The 20040-nt window shown below is 52.9% G+C and overlaps 1 protein-coding gene across 2 annotated transcripts; it reads right to left on the bottom strand.

The window, feature by feature from the left end:
• Positions 408-19605, bottom strand: B3GNT3 (UDP-GlcNAc:betaGal beta-1,3-N-acetylglucosaminyltransferase 3). 2 transcript variants are annotated; one of them, XM_018051402.1, is made up of 4 exons: positions 19463-19605; positions 6255-6314; positions 3985-4660; positions 408-1989 (listed from the first exon to the last, which is right to left on the bottom strand). In XM_018051402.1, the coding sequence occupies exons 3-4, from the start codon at positions 4549-4551 to the stop codon at positions 1438-1440; spliced, it is 1119 nt and encodes a 372-aa protein (XP_017906891.1). In that variant the 5' UTR covers positions 4552-4660; positions 6255-6314; positions 19463-19605; the 3' UTR covers positions 408-1437. The 2 variants fall into 2 exon arrangements, with proteins under 2 accessions (XP_017906891.1, XP_017906890.1); XM_018051401.1 differs by having other exon boundaries at positions 3985-4601.

Genomic DNA, 20040 nt, shown 5'->3' with positions numbered 1-20040 from the left:
CAGACTTGAGACTGTGAGCCATGAGGCACAGCAGTTCCCCAGCATTCCCTTACCCTGCTGCTCTCCCCCCGGGGGCCCTTTCCCAATAAAGTCTTTTGCTTTATCAGCACGTGTGTCTCCTCGGACAGTTCGTTTCCAAATGTTAGACAAGAGCGCACTCTCAGGCCCTGGAAGGCGTCCCTCTTCCTGCAACAATATGAGCTGAAGCCAATAGGGAGCCATGGAGGGTGTGTGAGCAGGTGGGGGGATGATGTGAGATCTACCTGATGGAAGCTCTATAGCTTCTTCTTTATCCATGCCCTATTTTTACTGTCTATATTTTCTTCTGGAAATAAGATTTTAAGGATGAATGTAGACTGATCTGATTTAAAACTTGTAAATCACTGTGGGAAAAAAAAGACCTCAAATTCTTTTGCAAAACATTTTATTCCCTGAGGATCTGCTCTCTGTAGTGAGACACCCTCCCCCCCACCGCCACCGTCCCAATCCCTGCGAAGCCCATTTCAGACACCTGTTTGAGGGTAGCAGGGCGTGGGGGGAGGTCACCAGTTCACTTGGATCTCCCCAGTGGGAGAGACACACTGGGGGGAGGGCCAGTCTGAGAACTTAGGCACCCAAAATACCTGAATATCCCCCTTCTCTGGGTACAAAAGAGTGCGTATGCAGGACCTGGACCCAGTGAGAACCCCTCTGGCCCCATTATTCTTCCCTGAAATCTTGGGGAGCACAGATGTGGGTGCTGGGCCCTGCCAGGGACACCAGAAACTCTGAGCTCCCATAGCCTGAGACAGATAGCCGCCTCCCTCCTCTGCTCAGTGTTCCCACCTTTAGAGCGATTGACGCCAGGAGCAGGGAGGAGGCAGTCACACACATTCACAGCGTTTCTGGCCCCTCCCACCATCTGAGGGGTCCAAGATTTGGAGAGGGATGGAGAACAATAACCCTCTCTCCCCAGCTGAAAAATCCTCCTCCCTTCAGCTATGTGTGGACCCAGAAGTTCTCAGTTGGCCTTGAACCATGGCCAGAACTCACCTACCACAGCAGGCTCATGACCGAGAAGCGGCTGGCCACTGCTTAAGGTTCAGCCCATGATGAAAGTCAGGGCTAGGAGGTGGGACACTGAAAAGGAATGGGGGTAGCAGCGGTAGCTGGGACCTGAGCAGAAGTGCTTCTGCCCTTAGCAGCCATGGAGAGAGACGGTCACTCCAGCTGAGAATCTAGGGAGGAAGATGGAACGTGGTCTAGGCGGTACCAGGCAGGTTTTGAAGGATGTGTAGGAGTTCACTGGGCAGATGATTCACTCATCAAGCCCTCCCTGGTACCCTCCTAGCTCTGCCTACTTAGGAGGACAAAGGTCTCAGCTTCCTGGATGGAAGCTGCTGCCTTTTCCATAGGGATGGAGACAGTAGCCTCAAGGCTGGGGGCATTGACACCACCTCAGTAGACCTGACTCTGCCTGCCACAGGTGAGGTTGGGCTGGTTCAGTGCATCCCACATGAGCAGCATCTCATAGGGCAAGAAGCGGTGCACCAGCAGCAGCTCTCGGTAGAAGCAGGGGTCAAAGGAGGACAGGCGGCTGGAAGGGGACTGAACGCCAGCCGTGCGGATACCACTGTGTGAGGCAGGCTCCAGGCCCTCCTGCTTCAGGCACATGCCCAGGAAGACATCATCGATGGGGAAGAGGTCCAGGGCGTGGGAGGCGTGGCGCAGGGCGGCGGCCGTGAATCGGGACAGTAGGAAGCCACCACCTCCGCAGTAGGGTGGGTAGTGTTCCTCCTCCATGACCACCTTCGGCACGTAGTACTTGCTCCACGGAATCCGGATGGGGCCCACATTGTGGATCAGGTGGCCCACAAAGAGGTGCTGGTCAGGGTTGTGGCTCTGCAGGTAGGCGACCATGTTGTCTGTGTGGGCGAAGACGTCATCATCCCCGTTGAGCAAAAAGCTGGCATTGGTGCACCGCGTCTTCTGCCACTGTAGGAAGAGCACCTGCAAGGGCGGGCCGGTGGGTAGACAGGGCATGCGGGCTTGACGCCTGGGCCATCGGCTTTGGGTCCCTATTGGCCACCCCAGTAACCCCCAGTCAGGCTAACCTGGGTTCAGTAATTCACTCTGTGGGGTGATCTTTGCAACCAACAGTCCCTCTTGCTGCCTCAGTTTCCAACTTCCCAGACAGGACTTGTCATAGGACCTACCTCCTGGAGTGCTGGGGATCTTCAGAGACGATGCTCTGTAATGTACAAGAAGTGCTCGAAAATCGTCTCATTTACGCTTATTGCTATTCTTTCTGACTCTGCCTTGCCAAGCACTGCCATCACAGAATTACTTGTATGATTCTTATATAACATCTACTTCCCCTACCATGGCTCAGACGGTAAAGAATCTGCCTGCAATGCAGAAGACCCAGGTTCAATCCCTGGGTCTGGAAGATCCCCTGGAGAAGTTAATGACTACCTACCTCAGTAACCTTGCATGGAGAATTCCATGGACAGAGGAGCCTGTCAGGCTTCAGTCCATGGAGTTGCAAAGAGTCAGACATGACCGAATAACTAACACTTCAATACTTCCTCCACCAGGCTCTGGACTCCCCCTGGGTGGGAGCAGTGTCTCTCCTATATGCCATCAGCACCCAGGATGGGGTCAACACTTCGTAGACACCGGATTCATGTTTGTCAAGTTGCCGTTCATCACAGGCTTTTATGTTTTGCATTAAGAATGTGGCATATTAAGAGGTTCCGGGTCCTCTGCCCACCTTGGCTTTAGTTATCTTCATAACAACTATTGCTGCATGCCAGTGCTTGCTCAGTGTCTGCCCTACCTTGAATTCTTAACACAATTTTAGGAAGCAGGTGTGGTCTTCAACCCCATTTACAGATGAGAAAATAGAGGCTCTCCCGAGAAAGTGCCTTGAGTAAGGTCACACAACAGAGATGGTCTATTGTTCAAGGTCTTGAACCCAGACCTTTCTGTGCTTACTCTGAGCAGGGGGCCCCTTTCAACTTGGTTCTCTACTCAGCTTGCTCCACCCCTCCCACCCCTCAAGCTGGTTGGGTCCCTGGAGCCTTCAATTCCTCCTCGGAGCATGGGCAAGATAGCCTCTACTTCTCACGGTTTCTCTTCATCAGAAAGGTTTTTGTTGAGTATCTACTGCACAGACCTGAGCCTCAGAGGGAGACAGAGCAGAGCAAAGAAACAAAACGTGCTCTGTCCAGTGTTTCCCACCGTGCGAAGTCGCTTCAGTCGCGTCCAACTCTTTGCGACCCCATGGACTACAGCCCGCCAGGCTCCTTGGTCCATGGGATTTCTCTGGCAAGAATACTGGAGTGGGTTGCCATGCCCTCCTCCAGGGGATCTTCCTGACCCAGGGATCGAAGCCAGGTCTCTTACATTTCCTGCATTGGCAGGCGAGTTCTTTACCACTAGCTCCATCTGGGAAACCCTACCTGTCACTGGCCCAGGTACTTTATAAATATAATATCATCTCAGGGACTTCCCTGGCAGTCCAGTGGTTAAGACTCTGAGGGGCACAGGTTTGATCCCAGATGGAGGAAATTAAGATCCTGCATGCTGTACCACCAAATAAATAAATAAAACCTCATATAATCCTCACTGTAGCCCTCAGAGGTGAATGAGTTCAATGAATATCCCATTTCCTTGATGAAGAAACTGAGGCACAGAGAAATGAATGATCATCTAGGGCAAATAGCAAATAAGACGTTTGAACCCAGGTCATCAAGGCTTGGAGAGGCAGGCTTGCAAGCTCACACCACCCTGTCCTTTCTCCCTGCCTTTCCTGGATGAAGAAGACTTCAGATCACTATGAGGACAGTAGTGGGGGTGGGGTGAGGGGGCTTCTGGTCTCCAGGACCCCTAAGAGGAGATGGTAGCAACTTTGGGCACGAAGGACACGTGGCTCCAAGTAGGTGGCACCCCGCCCACCCCCAACCCGGCGCCGCCCCTCCCCCCGCCCCAGCCCCAGGCAACCTGCTTGAGCGTGAGGTTGAAGAACGAGTCGTAGAAATCCCACTGCAGGATGTCCCCGTGAGTCTGCGCCTCCATGGCCAACAGCCGATTGACCTTGCGTGCCTCCAGCGGGTTGGAGTCGGTGCCCACCAGGAACAGGCGGCGCAGCTGGACGCCGAGAATCTGGCGCTCACGACCCCACGTGCGCCGCACCAGCTCCCGGCGCTCGTAATTGCTGGGCGAGGACTTGATCACCAACAGCAGGAAGACAGGGTCCGCACACTTGTCGGGCGGCACTTCCTGGAGCAACGCGAAGTCGCGGCAGTGTTTGTACAGCAGGAAGTCGCGGATGTGCCGCGGCTGCCCTGCGAAGTTAGGCAGGGACGTCATGGAGGTGTTGGGCCGGCAAGGGGCCGGTGGGGGGCGGAAGTGCGGTGAGGGCCAGTCCGGAGCCTTGGGGGCGCGCGGCTGCTCCTTCAGGTGGGGGCAGGTGGGCGGTGACCGGCGCAGACATAAGAGGAGGAGGGTGAAGGTGGCTAGAAGCAGAGCCAGGCCCGCCTCTTTCCGCAGGGGATGGGAGCACCTCATTGTGGTCCACCGGAGTTCCGGAGTGGCCGGAGGAGGCCCCTGGGCAGCCCCTGCTGACAGTAACACTCGCTGAAGGTGCCAGGTGGGCCAAGCGCTTTCCCCGCCCTGCCTGTGGACCCCAGCGCCTGGTTGCAGCGTTACAGTTGCTCACGTCCCTAAAATGCTGAAACCTACCCCCAGAGATTCCCCTGTCCCCACCCCTTCCAGTACCTCATTTGGCTCTGACTCTTGCCCAGGGCCTACTGGGGATCAATATTTACAGAGAAAACAGGCATGGAGATGCCAAGGGGAGCCTCCCAGATTCAGTGTGCCCAGAATCCTCAACATCCAACCTGGACCTCTTTATGTTCCAGCCTCAGAGATGGCTCAGGAGCCTCCCAGAGAAAGAGACAGAGAACTCCCCTTTTAGTAGTTGAGAGCTGCTGGGATCCTTCCTGCTTCCCTTTTCACTTGCCCCTCCAGGAAGCTCTGAGCTTCTGATATAACCATCACTCATTCTACATTTTGGTGGCAGGGCACTGTATGTGGGATCTTAGTTCCCCCACCAGGGATTGAACCTGCGCCCCACTGTGGTGGAAGCACAGAGTCTTCGCTCCTGGCCCACCAGGGAAGTCCCATGACTATTTTTAATGGTCCTGTGAGCTGAGCGTGGCCTTTCCTGATGGCGCAGTTGATAAGGAATCTCCTGCAAAGCAGGAAACCCAGGTTCGATCCCTGGGTCAGGGAGATCTCCTGGAGAAGGGAATGGCAGTCCACTCCAGCATTCTTGCCTGGAGAATCTCATGATCAGCGGAGCCTGGTGGGCTGCAGTTCATGGGGTCACAAAGAGTTAGACACGACTGAGGGACAAACAAACACTGAGCTGAACATGGGCCCTGGCTTTTCACAGACCGCTCAGGATCAGCATGTCTCAAACAATGCTCTCTGCTTTGGCAAACTCCTGTTTCTGCTCTAACGCCCATCTCAAATGATCCATTCTCCAGGAAGCCCCCTTTGACCCCTCAGGAAGAGTCCTGGTTCCCTATTCACCACCTCTAGTACCATGGCGCTCTCTGGCTCAGTAATGGTCCCATGAGGGTGTCTGTATCTGACTTTGATTTCTTAAGGCTGAGGGCTTCTTGAGGGTCCTGGCATTGCCCAGCATGAGGCAGACGCACAGGGGAAGCAAGGAGTGTCTGAATGAATAATTTATGAATAAAAGTAAGTTCACTTAGTTTCTCTCTGGCAAACTCTTGTTCATCCGTCAAAACCCCTCCTCCTAGAGGATTTCCTTTCCCATATCTATGCAGAGCCCTTGGTTTCCTGTTCAGATCCTTTTCCCAGGCTTCCCTGGACTCCCTTGGTGTCCTTTTGTCTGAAAAGGTGGTATCTGTGCTGTGTCCCAGCCCTCAATGTGAAGATGAACAGCATGAAAATGCTAAATTAGACCCAAGGCAGGACCTACTGATCCATTAAACGCTTACTGGCTTATCTCAGAAAGGTGCCCCCTGGAGCCACATTCCTGGGTTTCAACCCCAATTCCATCACTCCCTGGCTGCGTGCCCTTCATACCTAGGGCCTTAGTATCCTCAGCGATAAAGGGGACATGTGAGCAACCCCCAAGTCACTGGGTTGTGCAGGTGTGAAGGGAGTTCCTGGCACCTGGTACCTAGTGGCCATTCGACCAGTGTTTGTTGAATGAATAAGTGAACCTCAACGTTTACCTCAGATTGCTTCAGGAAGTCCGTGCTGGTCTGGGGTCTCCTCCTTCTCCCCTTCAGCACCTGAAACATCGTAGGGCAGTCAGTGGATTCTCCTAGGCCCCTCCAGCTCTAAGCAACCTCAACCAGCTCTTCCCTAAGAGCAAGAGTCTCCCATTTTATCTAGAGCTACAAAAGGGTGCTGGTGCTGGGCACAGGGCTTCCTTCCCTGATCCATGAGGTCTTTCCCCAGTGTGCCCGTCATCATCTCTGCACACTGCCTAGCCAAGGACTGCCTGACCAGGTATGTCCCCAAGAAAGGGCTCAGACTCCACTCTACAGGTTCTACTGTGTGACTCTGGGAAAGAAGCTTGACCTCTCTGAGCTTCAGCGTTAAATGGGAATTAACCCTATGTAAGAATGTGATTGGGATTTTAACCTCAAACATGCTGAGGACCTCAAAAATGGTCCTGCCTCAGGACCTCTGCACAGGCTGTCTCCTCTGCCTGATTCCCCAGATTTCCACACATTCCCTCCTTCACCCCCTTCCCGTCTTTGCTCAGATGTCCCCGTCTCAGGAGCACCTCCTCAGGAAACATCATCTCACTGGCAGCCCTAATCCTCCACCTTAGCCCACTTTTTCTGTCTTTCATAGCACTTTTCATCTTCTGAAGTGAAGTGAAAGTTGCTCAGTCGTGTCCCGTTCTTTGCGACCCCATGGATTATATAGTCTGTGGAATTCTCCAGGCCAGAATACTGGAGTGGGTAGCCATTCTCTTGTCCAGGGGATCTTCCCAACCCAGGGATCAAACCCAGGTTTCCTGTATTGCAGGCAGATTCTTCACCAGCTGAGCCACCAGGGAAGCCCAAGAATACTGGAGTGGGTAGCCTATCCCTTCTCCAGCAGTTCTTCCTGACTCAGGAATTGAATCAGGGTCTCCTGCATTGGAGGCTGATTCTTTACCAGGTGAGCCACCAGGGAAGCCCCTTTCATCTCCTAAAGTACATGATAAAACTTTAAAAAGGTACTTCTTTTCATCCATCTTCTCCACCAGAACACAAGCTCCGTGAAATGTCTTATTCACCACTTTATCCCCAGCCCCCAGAACTGTGCTTCATGCACCGTGGGTGTTCGGTAAATGAGTATCGGATGAATGAATGAATGCTCAAATGCCGGAGATTCTGAAAAAACATGGACTCCTGGGACTTCCCTGGTGGTTCAGTGGTTGGGACTACTCGCTTCCACTGCAAAGCGCACAACCCCAGCTGGAGAACTAAGATCCTGGAAGTCCCACAGTGTGGCCAAACATACAAACGTATATACAGACTCTCAGAATGACTTTATACATTCATTCAAGCCAATATTTACTGTGCTTCTCCTCTGTGCCAGGCACCTCCTGGGAGCGGAGGACCCGGTGATGAACAGGCATGGGATGCCTCAACATCTCTGCCACTCTGGGACCCACACTCTCCGGGGGGAATAAACACTAACGTCACTAAACACTAAAAACGTCAGTGAAATGATATGGGAGGAAACGGGGTCTAGTGTGTGTGGGAGTGTGGCTCTCGAGGTCTAGAAGACATTTAAGTGGGATGTGAATGGCACAAAGGAGCCAGCATGGCTGATGTTGCTGTGTGCGGAGAGGAGGGTAGGGGGAGAGGATACCAGGGAAGGCAACAGCAAGTGCAAAGGCCCGGAGGAGGGGATGAGTCAGTGGAGTCTGAGTAGCTAGGGACCCTGTCTGCTCGTGGCACAGAGCCTGTCTTATTGCTGTGTGCCCCCGGCTTGGCTGCCAGCCTGAGAAGGGGTGGTTTCACCATCTGGAGGGCAGGTCTGTGAGTTCTAAAAGGACATATCACAATCTTGCGAACCAACAAATGTGATGCAAGAATGAACAAATCCAAGGACATTTTTCTGAGCTGAAGAGGAGCCTGAGTTCAGAGTGGACCACAAGGAAGGAGTGTTTCAGGCAAACCTGGCAGATGCCTGAGCTCCAAGGATGGGGAAAAAACCTCAGGAGCTGCCGTAGAAAGCCCAAGTCACCAAAAGTCAGGGGAGAGATGTCACAGTGTTCTCTTTGGCGACACTGGTGGGCAGAGACCCACAGATGCTGGAAGACATGGGACCCCAACTTCTAACTCAGACACCCTCATTCAGAGGGTGGATTCACTTACAGTCTAAATCAGTTTTCAACCAGGGATTATTCTGCTCCCAGGGGATACTTACTGGGCAACGTCTGGGCACATTTCTGGTTGCCATGATTGGGGGAGGGTAGAGATACGGGGCTGCTAATGGCATGGAGTGGGTGGAGGCCAGAGATGCTGCTTAAATGAACATCCTACAGGTCACAGGACAGCCCCCATGACAGAGAATGGTCCAGTCCCAAATGTCAACATTGTCAGGATTGAGAAATCCTGGTCTTATTTAAATAAACATAGAAACGGAATAGAGACTTGAAAAGGAGGAAGGATTCAAAGAGGGGAATGAGGGCTGGACACAGAACCTTGAAACAGGTTTAGATAAATTCCCTGGATGGAGTATTTGAGATTTATTAGTGTTTATTTCTGGAGAAGGCAATGGCACCCCACTCCAGTACTCTTGCCTGGAAAATCCCATGGATGGAGGAGCCTGGTAGGCTGCAGTCCATGGGGTCACTAAGAGTTGGGCACGACTGAGCGACTTCACTTTCACGCATTGGAGAAGGAAATGGCAACCCACTCCGGTGTTCTTGCTTGGAGAATCCCAGAGACAGTGGGCCCCCGTCTATGGGGTCACACAGAGTCGGACACAACTGAAGCGACTTAGCAGCAGCAGCAGCAGTGTTTATTTCTATTTAAATAGAAAATCAAACCTAAATGGCCAAGGATCCCTTAGCTGGGAATGTGTTTAGTTCCCATAACAACAACAAAAAAATTCAGCGAAATAGGAATACCTACAACTCGGCAGGCTTCCCTGGTGGCTCAGTGATGAAGAATCCACCTGCCAATGCAGGAGAAAGGGGTTCAATCCTTGGGTCAGGAAGATCCCCTGGAGAAAAAAATGGCAACCCAGTCCAGTATTCTTGCCTGGGAAATTGCATGGACAGAAGAGCCTGACAGGCTACTGTCTATGGGGTCAGAAAAGAGTCGGACACAACGTAGCCACTAAACAACAATTCAGCCAAACCTGGGCATTGGGAAGGGGGAAGGAGTGAGAAGGGATCAAATGACTAAATGGCTCATATTACAGGGATCAGTGTCTGGGCAAATGACCATTTGCTTCTAATTAATTCCGTTAATGCGTGCTCTTTTCCTTGCACTTTCTTTCTTTGCATATGAAACATTCACTCTTTGTTGGCTACCTGCATTCCCAACTCTTTCTTGCCAGGTCTCTTCTTGAAATGGAGGGAGCTTACAGAGACTCCATCCTCCCAGGCTCTGTGTCTCCTGACTGGGATCTGAAAGTTCAAGCTGGGGTCAGTGGAGGGGATGGAGCTTCATTCCCCTTCTCCCTACACTAGACCTCTATTAATGCACCTCAGTTCCGCTTCCCTTTTCCATCCACCAAGGTCACCCTCAAATAACTCATGGCCCCTTGAAACTTCAAGCAGGAAATACTTCCAGACTCACAACATCCTGCATCCAGATTGGCATAAAAAAGAATCCCTGGGGCTCCCTTTCAGTCAGGCTGAGAGCGTTGGGGATTCACTGATCCAGAATACCCTGCTGGGTGACTCACTGGGCGATACCCCAGGTGGTCCCCAGTCTCCCCTTATAGGCCTTACTTTCTAAAGAGGTAATGACCTCACACCTACCATGGGAAAGACTGGGTCTTAGGGGCCCAGTGTTGCCAAAGTTGGGGAAGCCCTTAGTATTACTTCCTCCAAGCAGCTATGCAGCAACTCTGGGACCTTTGTTGGTAGGCTGGGTGGTTGGTGAGAAGTTCCTCTCAGGCCTGCTTTCAATTCTCTGACCCTCCACCCCACCCCACCCCCAAATTCTGCTGTGTACCCCCTCCAGACTGGCAAGGACTGGACTTGTGGAAACTGAAATTGCTGCTCACTCTGAAGTCTGTGGGGTCTGAATAACTCTGGGAGAATCCCCACCCTCACTCCGTAGCTGGGGAAGTGAAGCTCAGTCATCCTAAGGTGGCCCAGTGGGTGACTTGCATTGCCACAGAAACCCACTTTGTCTCCAAGTTCTTCAGTCCCAAGAAGGGTGTCGTAGTCTCTTACCCCAAAGCACACATAATGAAACATTCATTCATTCAACAAACAGATTCTAGAGGAACTGAGAAGCCTCAGCCCTGGGCCTGGCCCTCCAGAAGCTCTCAGACTTAGGGAGACAAATCCAGACACCTGTGGTTTCAGGTCTGGGCCAGAAGAATGGATTGGGGTATTGAGGCTGAGGTTTTGAAGGATGCATATGAGTTCACCAAGGGCATTCAGACAGGAGGCTGAATGCAAAAGCGAAGAAGAGAAAGAAAACAGACTATTCAAGGAATCACGTGGTTTATTTTGTTGAAAAGCAGAATTTGGAGAAGGGTTGATTTCTGAGGCTAAGAGGTGGGGCCAGACCCCAAAAAGACCTTGAATGCCAAACTGAGCACTGGGGTTCTTTCCTGGGGGTATGGGAGAGTCATGAAAGGTATGTGAGCAGAGAGGCCCGATTCCTTGTTGAAGGGTCCCTCTTTGCTCAGAGTTGACCTTGGTGAGGCACTTCCTCTGGGGCATCTATTTCCTTGTTAGCATATGGAAGTTCTGAGAACACTCATTGCCCTATAAACACACAAGGCTCACTTTCCATATTAAGTAGCAGAGGGCTTGGCATACACTGACTATGTCGTGACAACCTCAGTGACCTTGCCTCATGGTCCTGGGTCCTTTAATGCCCCCAGAACCCCTACTTACAGATGGGGATAATGAGGCTCAGCGCAATGCAGGATTGGAACACAGAATCTGGATGGGTGGGAACCCTGCAGTTCCCACCTGGATGTCCCTCCAGAATCTGTCACAAGGAACCCATGTGCTAAACATCTGATGTAGGACTGAGAACCTGGTGAGCAGGTGGGCCATGCTGGGGGCAGGGAGAAGGGAGCAGGGGGCGGGGGGGCTGGTGAGTGAACCTAGGAACAGGCAGTAATCCAGCTGCTTTACTTGTTGCACTGACTTGTGGGCCACAGAGTATTTACTGTGTACCTACTATGCGCAAGGTGCTGGGGCCACAGCCATGCCCAAGTCAGCCCGTCTCTTACGATATCCACACACGAGGTGGTTCTTTTAGTTGCAACCGTGTTAAATGCTATCAAAGACAAAGGGATCCGTGGCAGGGAAGGGACCTGACCCGCCTGCGGATCCCCTTAAGGATGAAGGGAAATCACGTGGGCAGAGCCCTGGGAGAAGGGCGTCCTAGGCAGAGGGCACAGCAAGTGCCAAGGCCCTGCAGTAGGCACAACTTTAGGTTGTTGAAGGGAGAGGCAGGAAGTGGTGTGGCTGAAGCCAAGGAGGAGGAGGAGGGAGATGAAGGCAGGGTTGCCGAGGACAGCCGGGGGAGGAGCAGGAAATGGGGCCTGGAGGGTGTGTGAGCAGGGGAGGGACGAGACTGAGTTATACTTTGAAGATGTTCCCTGTGGCTGCTGAGTGGGGAAGTGCAATCAGGCCCGAGTTAGAGGTCAGGGCAGCAAGAATTTGGGGGCCTGGATAGGAGCTGGCTGGTGGGGTACAGGGATGTGGGTGAGCTCAGCAAACAGGATGAAGGGAGTACTCAAAATTTGGAACCTGAGTCTTCCCGCGAGATGTAGCGGTTCAGAGGCTGCGCTTCCACGGCAGGGGGCCTGGGTTCAATCCCTGGTCAGGGAATTAAGATCCTGTATGCAGCGCAGCGTATCCAAAAAAAGAAAACAAATTGAAACCTGGATGTGGGGGCAAGAGAAGGATGGGCCAGGCAGAAGAAAATGCGAGAAGTCTCTGAGCCTTTCACAAGGGGATATTATGGGGCAGCAGGTGGCCCAGGCGCAGTGTCTGGGCAAGAGCCTTTGGCACGCGATGGCAGTATGCCAGGAAGACCCATCAGGTATCTGATGGATGAACACATCAGTCTACTGCCCGCACTTGGCAGGGCCTCCTCCCGCTAGCTCATAGTGCCACTATGTAGAGAGTGATTGCAGTGACGTCCAGGCTGACTCTCAAGGCCCATCACCCAACTCCCCACCGCAATACCAGCCAATCCTGCTGGGGGCTGTTTGCCTTCCATGCACCATTGCAAGTTCACCATCACCCAGAGCCTGCTTCTTCCACTGCGCACAGCAAAGCCTCTTGTTTCCACTGACTGAGACCCATAGCCTCTGCCTCTTGCTGTGCAGTCGCTCAGCCGTGTCTAGATCCTTGTGACCCCATGGACTGCAGCACACCAGGGTTCCCTGTCCTTCACCATCTCCCGGAGTTTGCTCAAACTCACGTCCACTGAATCGATAACGCTCCCCACTTTGGGTGCTCTCAATCCCCTTCTCCCCCCGCCCCATGACCTCTGCCCCCTCTCTTCCATTCCAGCTACACACAACCTCTGGTGGCTCAGATGGTAAAGAATCTGCCTGCTGTGCAGGAGACCGAGGTTCGATCCTTGCTTGGGAAGATGCCCTGGAGAAGGAAATGGCAACCCACTCCAGTATTCTTGCCTAGAGGTTCCATGGACAGAGGAGCCTGGTGGGCTACAGCCCATGGGGTCACAAAGAACGGGACACAACTGAGCAACTAAGCACACACACACTCAAACACCCAGGCTGGACCCTGCCACAGGGCCTTTGCACCTTTCACTTCAGATGCCCTTCCCTCCTGCTCTTCCCCCTGGTTCTGCTTGATCTTCAGGCCTCTGTCCAACATTATCTCCTTAGAGAGGCCCCGGCCTCCCAACTAAACCACCCCACCTCGGCCCCACCTTCCTCTGCTCCTCTCTCCACCACTGGACAAATCTACTCGCTTCTTCCCTGTTTATTTCCCCAGCCAACATGGAGCCCCAGAAATGGGGCCCAGCGTCTTGGCACTCGCAGCTCAGTCCCCAGGTGACACTCGCTGCTGTTTGTTGTACGGGCAAAAATACTAACGATAATTCTCGTATTGGCTATTTCCTTGCGTGTCATTTCAGCCTAACCCCATGGCAGACAACGGCTGTCACCGTTCCCTACTTGGGACCCTAGAGGATGCAGGTGATTCAGTCCTGGTAAATCGGCAAGCCCAACCGTGGAGCCAAGGGGACAGGACCAAGAAGCACTGAATATCCCTGACTCCTTCTTAATATGTGAAAGGGCCAAATATTCCTGGCACTGAAATATATTCACGATGTATTTAATGAGCAAGAAGTGCTAAATATGAATGACCCGCTAACTATACAGACACTCAGTACTTATAATACATGCAATAGTTCTAAGGCAACAATTAAGAGTTGCAAGGTGCATTTGTGATGCATTAATGAATATGCATATTATCACAATCGTATTCGACTGTTTGCGATCCTAAGGACTGCAGCCCATCAGGCTCCTCTGTCCATGGGATTCTCCAAGCAAGAATACTGGAGTGGGCTGCCATTTCCTTCTCCAGGGGATCTTTCCTACCCAGGGACCAAACCTTGGGTCTCCTGCATTGCCGGTGGGTTCTTTACCAACTGAGTCACCAGAGGTTGTGGAATATACATATTATCATAATGAATATAATATGGACCAGCCACTAAACAGCCCCGAGGCACCAAGAGACATGTTCACTGAACAGTCTTGATTCATTGCATATATACACACAGTACTTCTTGTTAATAACTCACTGAATATTCATGAGACACTAGATGTGCAGAAGAGGCTAATCACTCAGCAGAATTAATTAGGAACCCCCACTGGTGAAAGGTTTGTTGTTGAACCATGAAAAGACGCTGGGATTTTTGGCCTCCGGAGGAGAATTTAATCCGGGGCCAGAGAGAGGCTTGATTGCTCAGAGCTTTTGTGTAATAAAGTTTTATTAAAGTATAAAGGATATAGAGAAGGCTTCTGACATAAGCATCAGAAGGGGGCAGAAAGAGTACCCCCCTGCTAGTCTTCAGCTGGATGTTATATAGTCACTAGCAGTCTGTTAATAAAAGAAAAGTCTTAAAACTCAGAATGGCACCAGGCCCCTCATCCACAAGATGTATTTTGGGATAATCTTGGCAACAGACGAGTCATTGGCCGTAAAACGATTGACTTGAACCTTGTAGAAGGGTTGATTACCATACAAATAGTTTCCTTTACATAGATTAGGGGAACAATGTCTAACATACTGGTTTGTCAAGGTTTTGAGCCATTAGGCGGAACTGGCTTGATAGTCTGGGGTAAATGCATAGTACATTAACATAGCTTAAGACAAACATTTTATGCATTGGTTATCTCAAGGTTTGAAAATAGTTAACTTCGGGTGAAACCAGGTGTCATTATGGCAACACAGTATTTTAAGAGACTGCTAAGTCACTTCAGTCGTGTCCGACTCTGTGCGACCCCAGAGACGGCAGCCCACCAGGCTCCCCCATCCCTGGGATTCTCCAGGCAAGAACACTGGAGTGGGTTGCCATTTCCTTCTCCAATGCATGAAAGTGAAAAGTGAAAGTGAAGTTGCTCAGTCACGTCTGACTTAGCGACCCCATGGACTGCAGCCTACCAGGCTCCTCCATCCATGGGATTTTCCAGGCAAGAGGACTGGAGTGGGGTGCCATTAAATTTGTATAGAGAAGGAAAAAAATATCGCTACTTTGTTTCCTCCTGCCACTTCAGAGAGAGAAAAATGTCTGACATGTGCAGCCTATTTCTTCCGTTTTTTGGAGACCCCTGGCCTTCCTGCCTGTTACCCTCTCACTGGGAGCAGTGATATAGTCCCCCATCCTCTGTCTACACCCCCAAGCGACAGCCAAGGTCTGGCAAGGTCCGGGCCTGTGTGGGTCCAGGCACCTCTATTCTTCTCGCCTGTTCTTGTCCCTGTCCCTTGGGAGGCCAGGAAGACAGAGAGGCTGAGACATGTGTGCTTAGTCGCTCAGTCGGGTCTGACTCTTTGCCACCCCATGGACTGTGGCCTGCCAGGCTCCTCTGTCCATGAAGATTCTCCAGGTAAGAATACTGGAGTGGGTAGCCATGCCCTGCTCCAGGGGATCTTCCCCACCCAGGGATTGAAACCAGGTATCCCACACTGCAGGCAGATCCTTAACTGTCTGAGCCACCAGCGAAGCCCAGAGACACGTGGGGAAGTGAGAATGCCACACAGTTAGTTAGCACCCTTGGGGATCTGGGCCAGCCCCGCATCCCCACCTGGCACTATTTCAAACATGGTGAGGGCATGCCTGATGCCAGCTTGGAGGTCATGTCAAGGAGATTTCCCACATGAGACTCCTAGCTTCCAGAGGATGAATCCTGGGTCCTTCTCCAGACCTGTAGAACACACAGCCACCTGCCCCACTTCCTACCCTCCAGTCCAGGGTGCTCCCAAACAGACCAGTCCCTCAGCTCGGTTTTTAAGTCAGGAACATGACGGCTTGTTCCCCTGTCACCCAGCAGCTGTGAGGACCAAGAAAGCTGATGCTTCTGAAGCTGCCATGGTGGCCCCCGGGGGTAGGAAGGCCTGCCCCAGCTGCTACTGGCCATCTGTAGGCTCGGGGCAAGTAGCTGTCCCTTCCCACTCCAGGCCTCAGCATCCCCTTGCCAAAGCTGCCTGGTGTCAGCTGACCACTCACAGGTTACCCTCAGCATGTGCTAAATACCAGCCACTGGGGCTTTCCTTGCTTCTCTTCTCCCCATTGACCCTCAGCTGGCATCTGGATGGGGATGGGGACCTGAAACATTCTGGGGTGACAGGAGAACCTCATTTGTATATATAACCCCCCAAGCCCTGGGAGAGGCTAGAGGACCAAGCGGTGAGTTTTCCTCCAAGTCACACACACATTTATGAAGTGTCAGCATAATGCCAACAGGAACAACGTTAGTAGCAGCACCAGCTATTGATATGACTTGCACACCGGTCAGTGCTCTGAGCTGAACGCCCAGTGTATACCACGCCCTGCTCTAGGTTCTGGGAGACAAACCACCGTTACTGTTATCAGGGAGGCAATGGGCTAATAGGGGACAGAAGTAGCGAATGAGACAGTTTTCTAGGAAAGCCCAAGGATGGGAGTCGGGGGTGCTTGCAGGAAAGGGTGTGACTCGTTGGCCTATGTATGGGCCTCTGTAGCTCTCAGTGAGCCTCCCAAGGAGGTCCCAGGTCCCAATTCCTGGGGGTGGGGGGTCAGGTGGGCACAGAGAGGGCACCCACCTACCAGAGGCCAGGCTGCTGGAATTTGAACACTGACCACCTGGACTGTGAGTGACCCCTCACTGGTTTATACCAGTTTGGCCTTCCAGCAATGATAGGCTGGCTCCTTTTTACAAGAACCATGGGTTGCTTTTGTAAACAGGAATAAAAAGGAGCAAAAGCCCAGTAAAGATAATTTCTAAGAATGGCTCATTATGAGCTGACATTGCTTACCAGGTGTATGAGTGGGTTTTATGCAAATATACACCCAACATTCACTCTGGTGAACCCCTGGGTGTGGACGAAAGGATGGGAGGGGGCTGGGCGACACTCGCCCTTTAGACCCTTGAGTCCTGTTTCCAGGTCCCAGGGCTCCTAATGGATGACTCATTGAATGAGCCAGCCCTCACCTACTGCAGGAATTGCCCGGGGTATCTGGGATCAGTGCAGGAAGGATTCTGAGGCTGGTCATAGGCCCCTGATTAAATGCCAGCCCTGCCCCCGGATGAGCCACAAAGGGCATCTCTGGGCTCATTTCTTCAATGGGGAAACTGAGGCTGGGGGAGGCAGGCCATGCATCGCAGATCAAGGCTTCAACTCTTCCCATGATCCAGGGAAGAGGAATGTGGAAATTGAAACCCTGGGAACCTTCTGAATGACCCCCAAACTAGGTCAGGGCCCTTTTCCAGGCCTTGTTAATTTCTCACATGCAACGATCAATAAATGTCATGAGTGAGAACATAATCAAAGATAGAGTTAACCTGCAGGCCTTGTAGGCAGCCTTTCCACCTACATTGCGCACTTGCACGGGGGTAGGGCTATGTTAGCCTCCTTTTGTTTCCTAGGCGAATTGAAACACAGAGGGGTCAAGGAACTCATTCAAGGGAGGTTAAGTGGTAGCCCATTTCCTGCCTTTAACCGCCACCTGGTGGGATCTCCTTTAGTTTGCGATGTCGGTAGTGAGTTTCCCTATCATGGGGGTCAATCAAGCTGAACCAGATTCCCATCAGGTGGAGTGACCACAGTGTGCACCCTCCTGGGGTCATGGCGGTTGGAGGGCAAGCTATTGTCCCACTCTGAGCCTCAGAGGCCATTGGCAGGAAAGAAGACTCAGGACACCTTATCTCCTCCCCTTGGGCTAACCCAGCCCAGCCCGAGGGTCCCTGGGCCAAGCCGGCTTGTCTGGATTCCCCAAGGTCTGGCTTGGAGGAGAGAAGCTCCAAGGCCCCTCCTGAGAGGTGTGCGGCCCCTCCCCCACACCCAGAGGCTCAATCTTCACACTCTGTTGTTAGGGATCAATCTTCCCACTCTGGGGTGAGGGAGAGGGGAAAGGAGGGTGTCTGGGCTGGGCTGTGCAAACATGAGCTGCTCACACAGGCAGCTAAGAGGTGGCGGCCCAGTAGCCTGACGCAGGGGCCACACCTCTTCCTCTGGACTCTTCGGACCTGTCTGGCATGGCGGCCACCTGGGAAGACAGCTATACTCACCATTATACCACCAGTGCTGGTGGCCACCTTGGGAAGAGACGGGGCTGTGGGGGAAAGCTGCGGCCCCAGTTGGAAGTGTGTGGCTAATCGCTCAGTGTCCGACTCTTTGCGACCCCATGGACTGTAGCCCACCAGGCTCCTCTGTCCATGGGATTCTCCAGGCAAGAATCCTGGAGTGGGTAGCCATTCCCTTCTCCAGGGGATCTTCCCAACCCAGGGATCAAAACAAGTCTCCTACATTGCAGACGGATCCTTGACCATCCGAGCCACCAGGGGAAGCCCTTGTGGCCCCAGGGCCAGTCCCAAATCCAGCAACCTTCCCCGGGGTCCTGAATTCCAGATTTGGACAAGGAGGCCCTGGCCCAAGGGATAGGGGATAAGGGTAGGGGTAGGGAGAGGGGGCAGGAGAGGTCGGGGTAGAGGGCTAGGGGGAAGGGGAACAGGTCCTCAGTTCCTTTATCTGCAAAGTGGCCATAAAAAAAAAAAAAATCTGGCCCAGATGGAAAGTTGGTGGAGAAGCCATAAAGATGGCTAATGGTGCAATATAATAACTATAATTACTAATATGCTCATGGGGATGGCTGGCTTTCTGTGGCCCCACAGTTTGGCTGTTGCACTTATTTCACCTTCACCACAATTCCACATCATGAGCCCCACTTGACATAAAGGGAAGCCAAGGCTCAGAGACATACAGTCACTTGCTTGAGGTCTTTCAGTGGCCAGAAGCGCCCCCACCATAAAAGTTTTTGCAGGCTAACCGCTCAGGCATCCTCGTGGAAGCTGGGTCGTTTTGCTACCCCCACAGAGGGGACACTGAGGTGCATTTGGAGAGCAGGAGCAATCAGAAGCAAGCTATATAGCCAGGCACTGGCTGACCTGAATGAATCAGGCCTGAATGACTCCCAAAGGCAACTGTGAGCTGGGGTCCCGCGCGGGAACCTGGTGCAGCGCCTGGCAAGGCTGTTGCTGTTCCTGCCCAGACCCTCCCAATCAGCGTGCTAACAATCTCAACAATAACGATAACAGTAACAGTAATGGTCAGCGGGTACAAAGCGCACTCCACTCTCCGTTCGGTTCCCACTCTGTCCTAGGAGGAAGGCTGGAGGCGGGGGTGTGCACCACGGCTGCAACGGGACAGTTACAGGATCAGGAGCCTCGGTGTCCCCCTATTCCCCAGGCGTGAGTGAGGCTTCCTTCGGGGTCAGGACTGAGTCTGCCGTGGGAGGCAGGCGACTACTATTACCGATGGGTGAGGGCAACAGGGTTCTCGAAACCCGGGGCTCCAGATCTCCCCCTATGGGATCCGCCCCCACGGGATCGCAAGAGTTGGTCACGACTTAGCGACTAAACCACCACCAAACTTCAGGGTACACGCAGCAGGATACCGCGACCCCAGGGACCAGTCCAGGTTCCCTAGAGCCCCGACTCCGCCCCTCCACCAGAGTTCCACCAGATCCTCAGGGGCCCCAGTACTTACCCCCAGACAACCGTCCAGCCTCCGACCCCTTCTCCTGCTCCGGAGCAGGAGGAGGAGTTTCATTTACGCGCGAGGCCCCGCCCTTCCAGGCTTCAAGCCTTCCTGCCAGCCTCCGGCGGGACCCCACACCCTAGCTGAGCCGCTTTCCTGGAGGGCCGGGTCTAAGTTTTCCGGCCGGCCCCGCCCTTCCCTCCCTCCCCGGCCGCGCCCCTGCCCCTCCACTGGCCGGATCGCCCAACCCCGCGGCTTCTCGCCTCCTCCGACCCTACCCCGGCTCCAGACCCCATTTGGGGGAGTCTGGAGCCAGAGAGTGAGCACTCCGAGGCCGGAGATGTGCGAGAGGCGCCTTCCTACCTCTGGCAAAGGGCCCCAGGATTGGTCCAGCGTGTGTTCGATAAGAAATTATTAAGAGGGTGTGTGTGTGTCCAGAGGGTGGGGGGGAGCAAGGAGGCGAGTTGATCCCAGTGGCTCTTCAAGGGGTTACAATATTTCAGAACCCCATAATCTATCCGGAGCTCCCAGACGTCCGGGTGCCGAGGGCTGGCATTCGCAAAGCTGCAAGTCAGATTGGAAGATTC

Source organism: Capra hircus, chromosome 7 (assembly GCF_001704415.2).
Source record: "Capra hircus breed San Clemente chromosome 7, ASM170441v1, whole genome shotgun sequence".
Taxonomy (NCBI): Eukaryota; Metazoa; Chordata; class Mammalia; order Artiodactyla; family Bovidae; genus Capra; species Capra hircus.
This window is presented reverse-complemented; position numbering and strand designations above follow the sequence as displayed.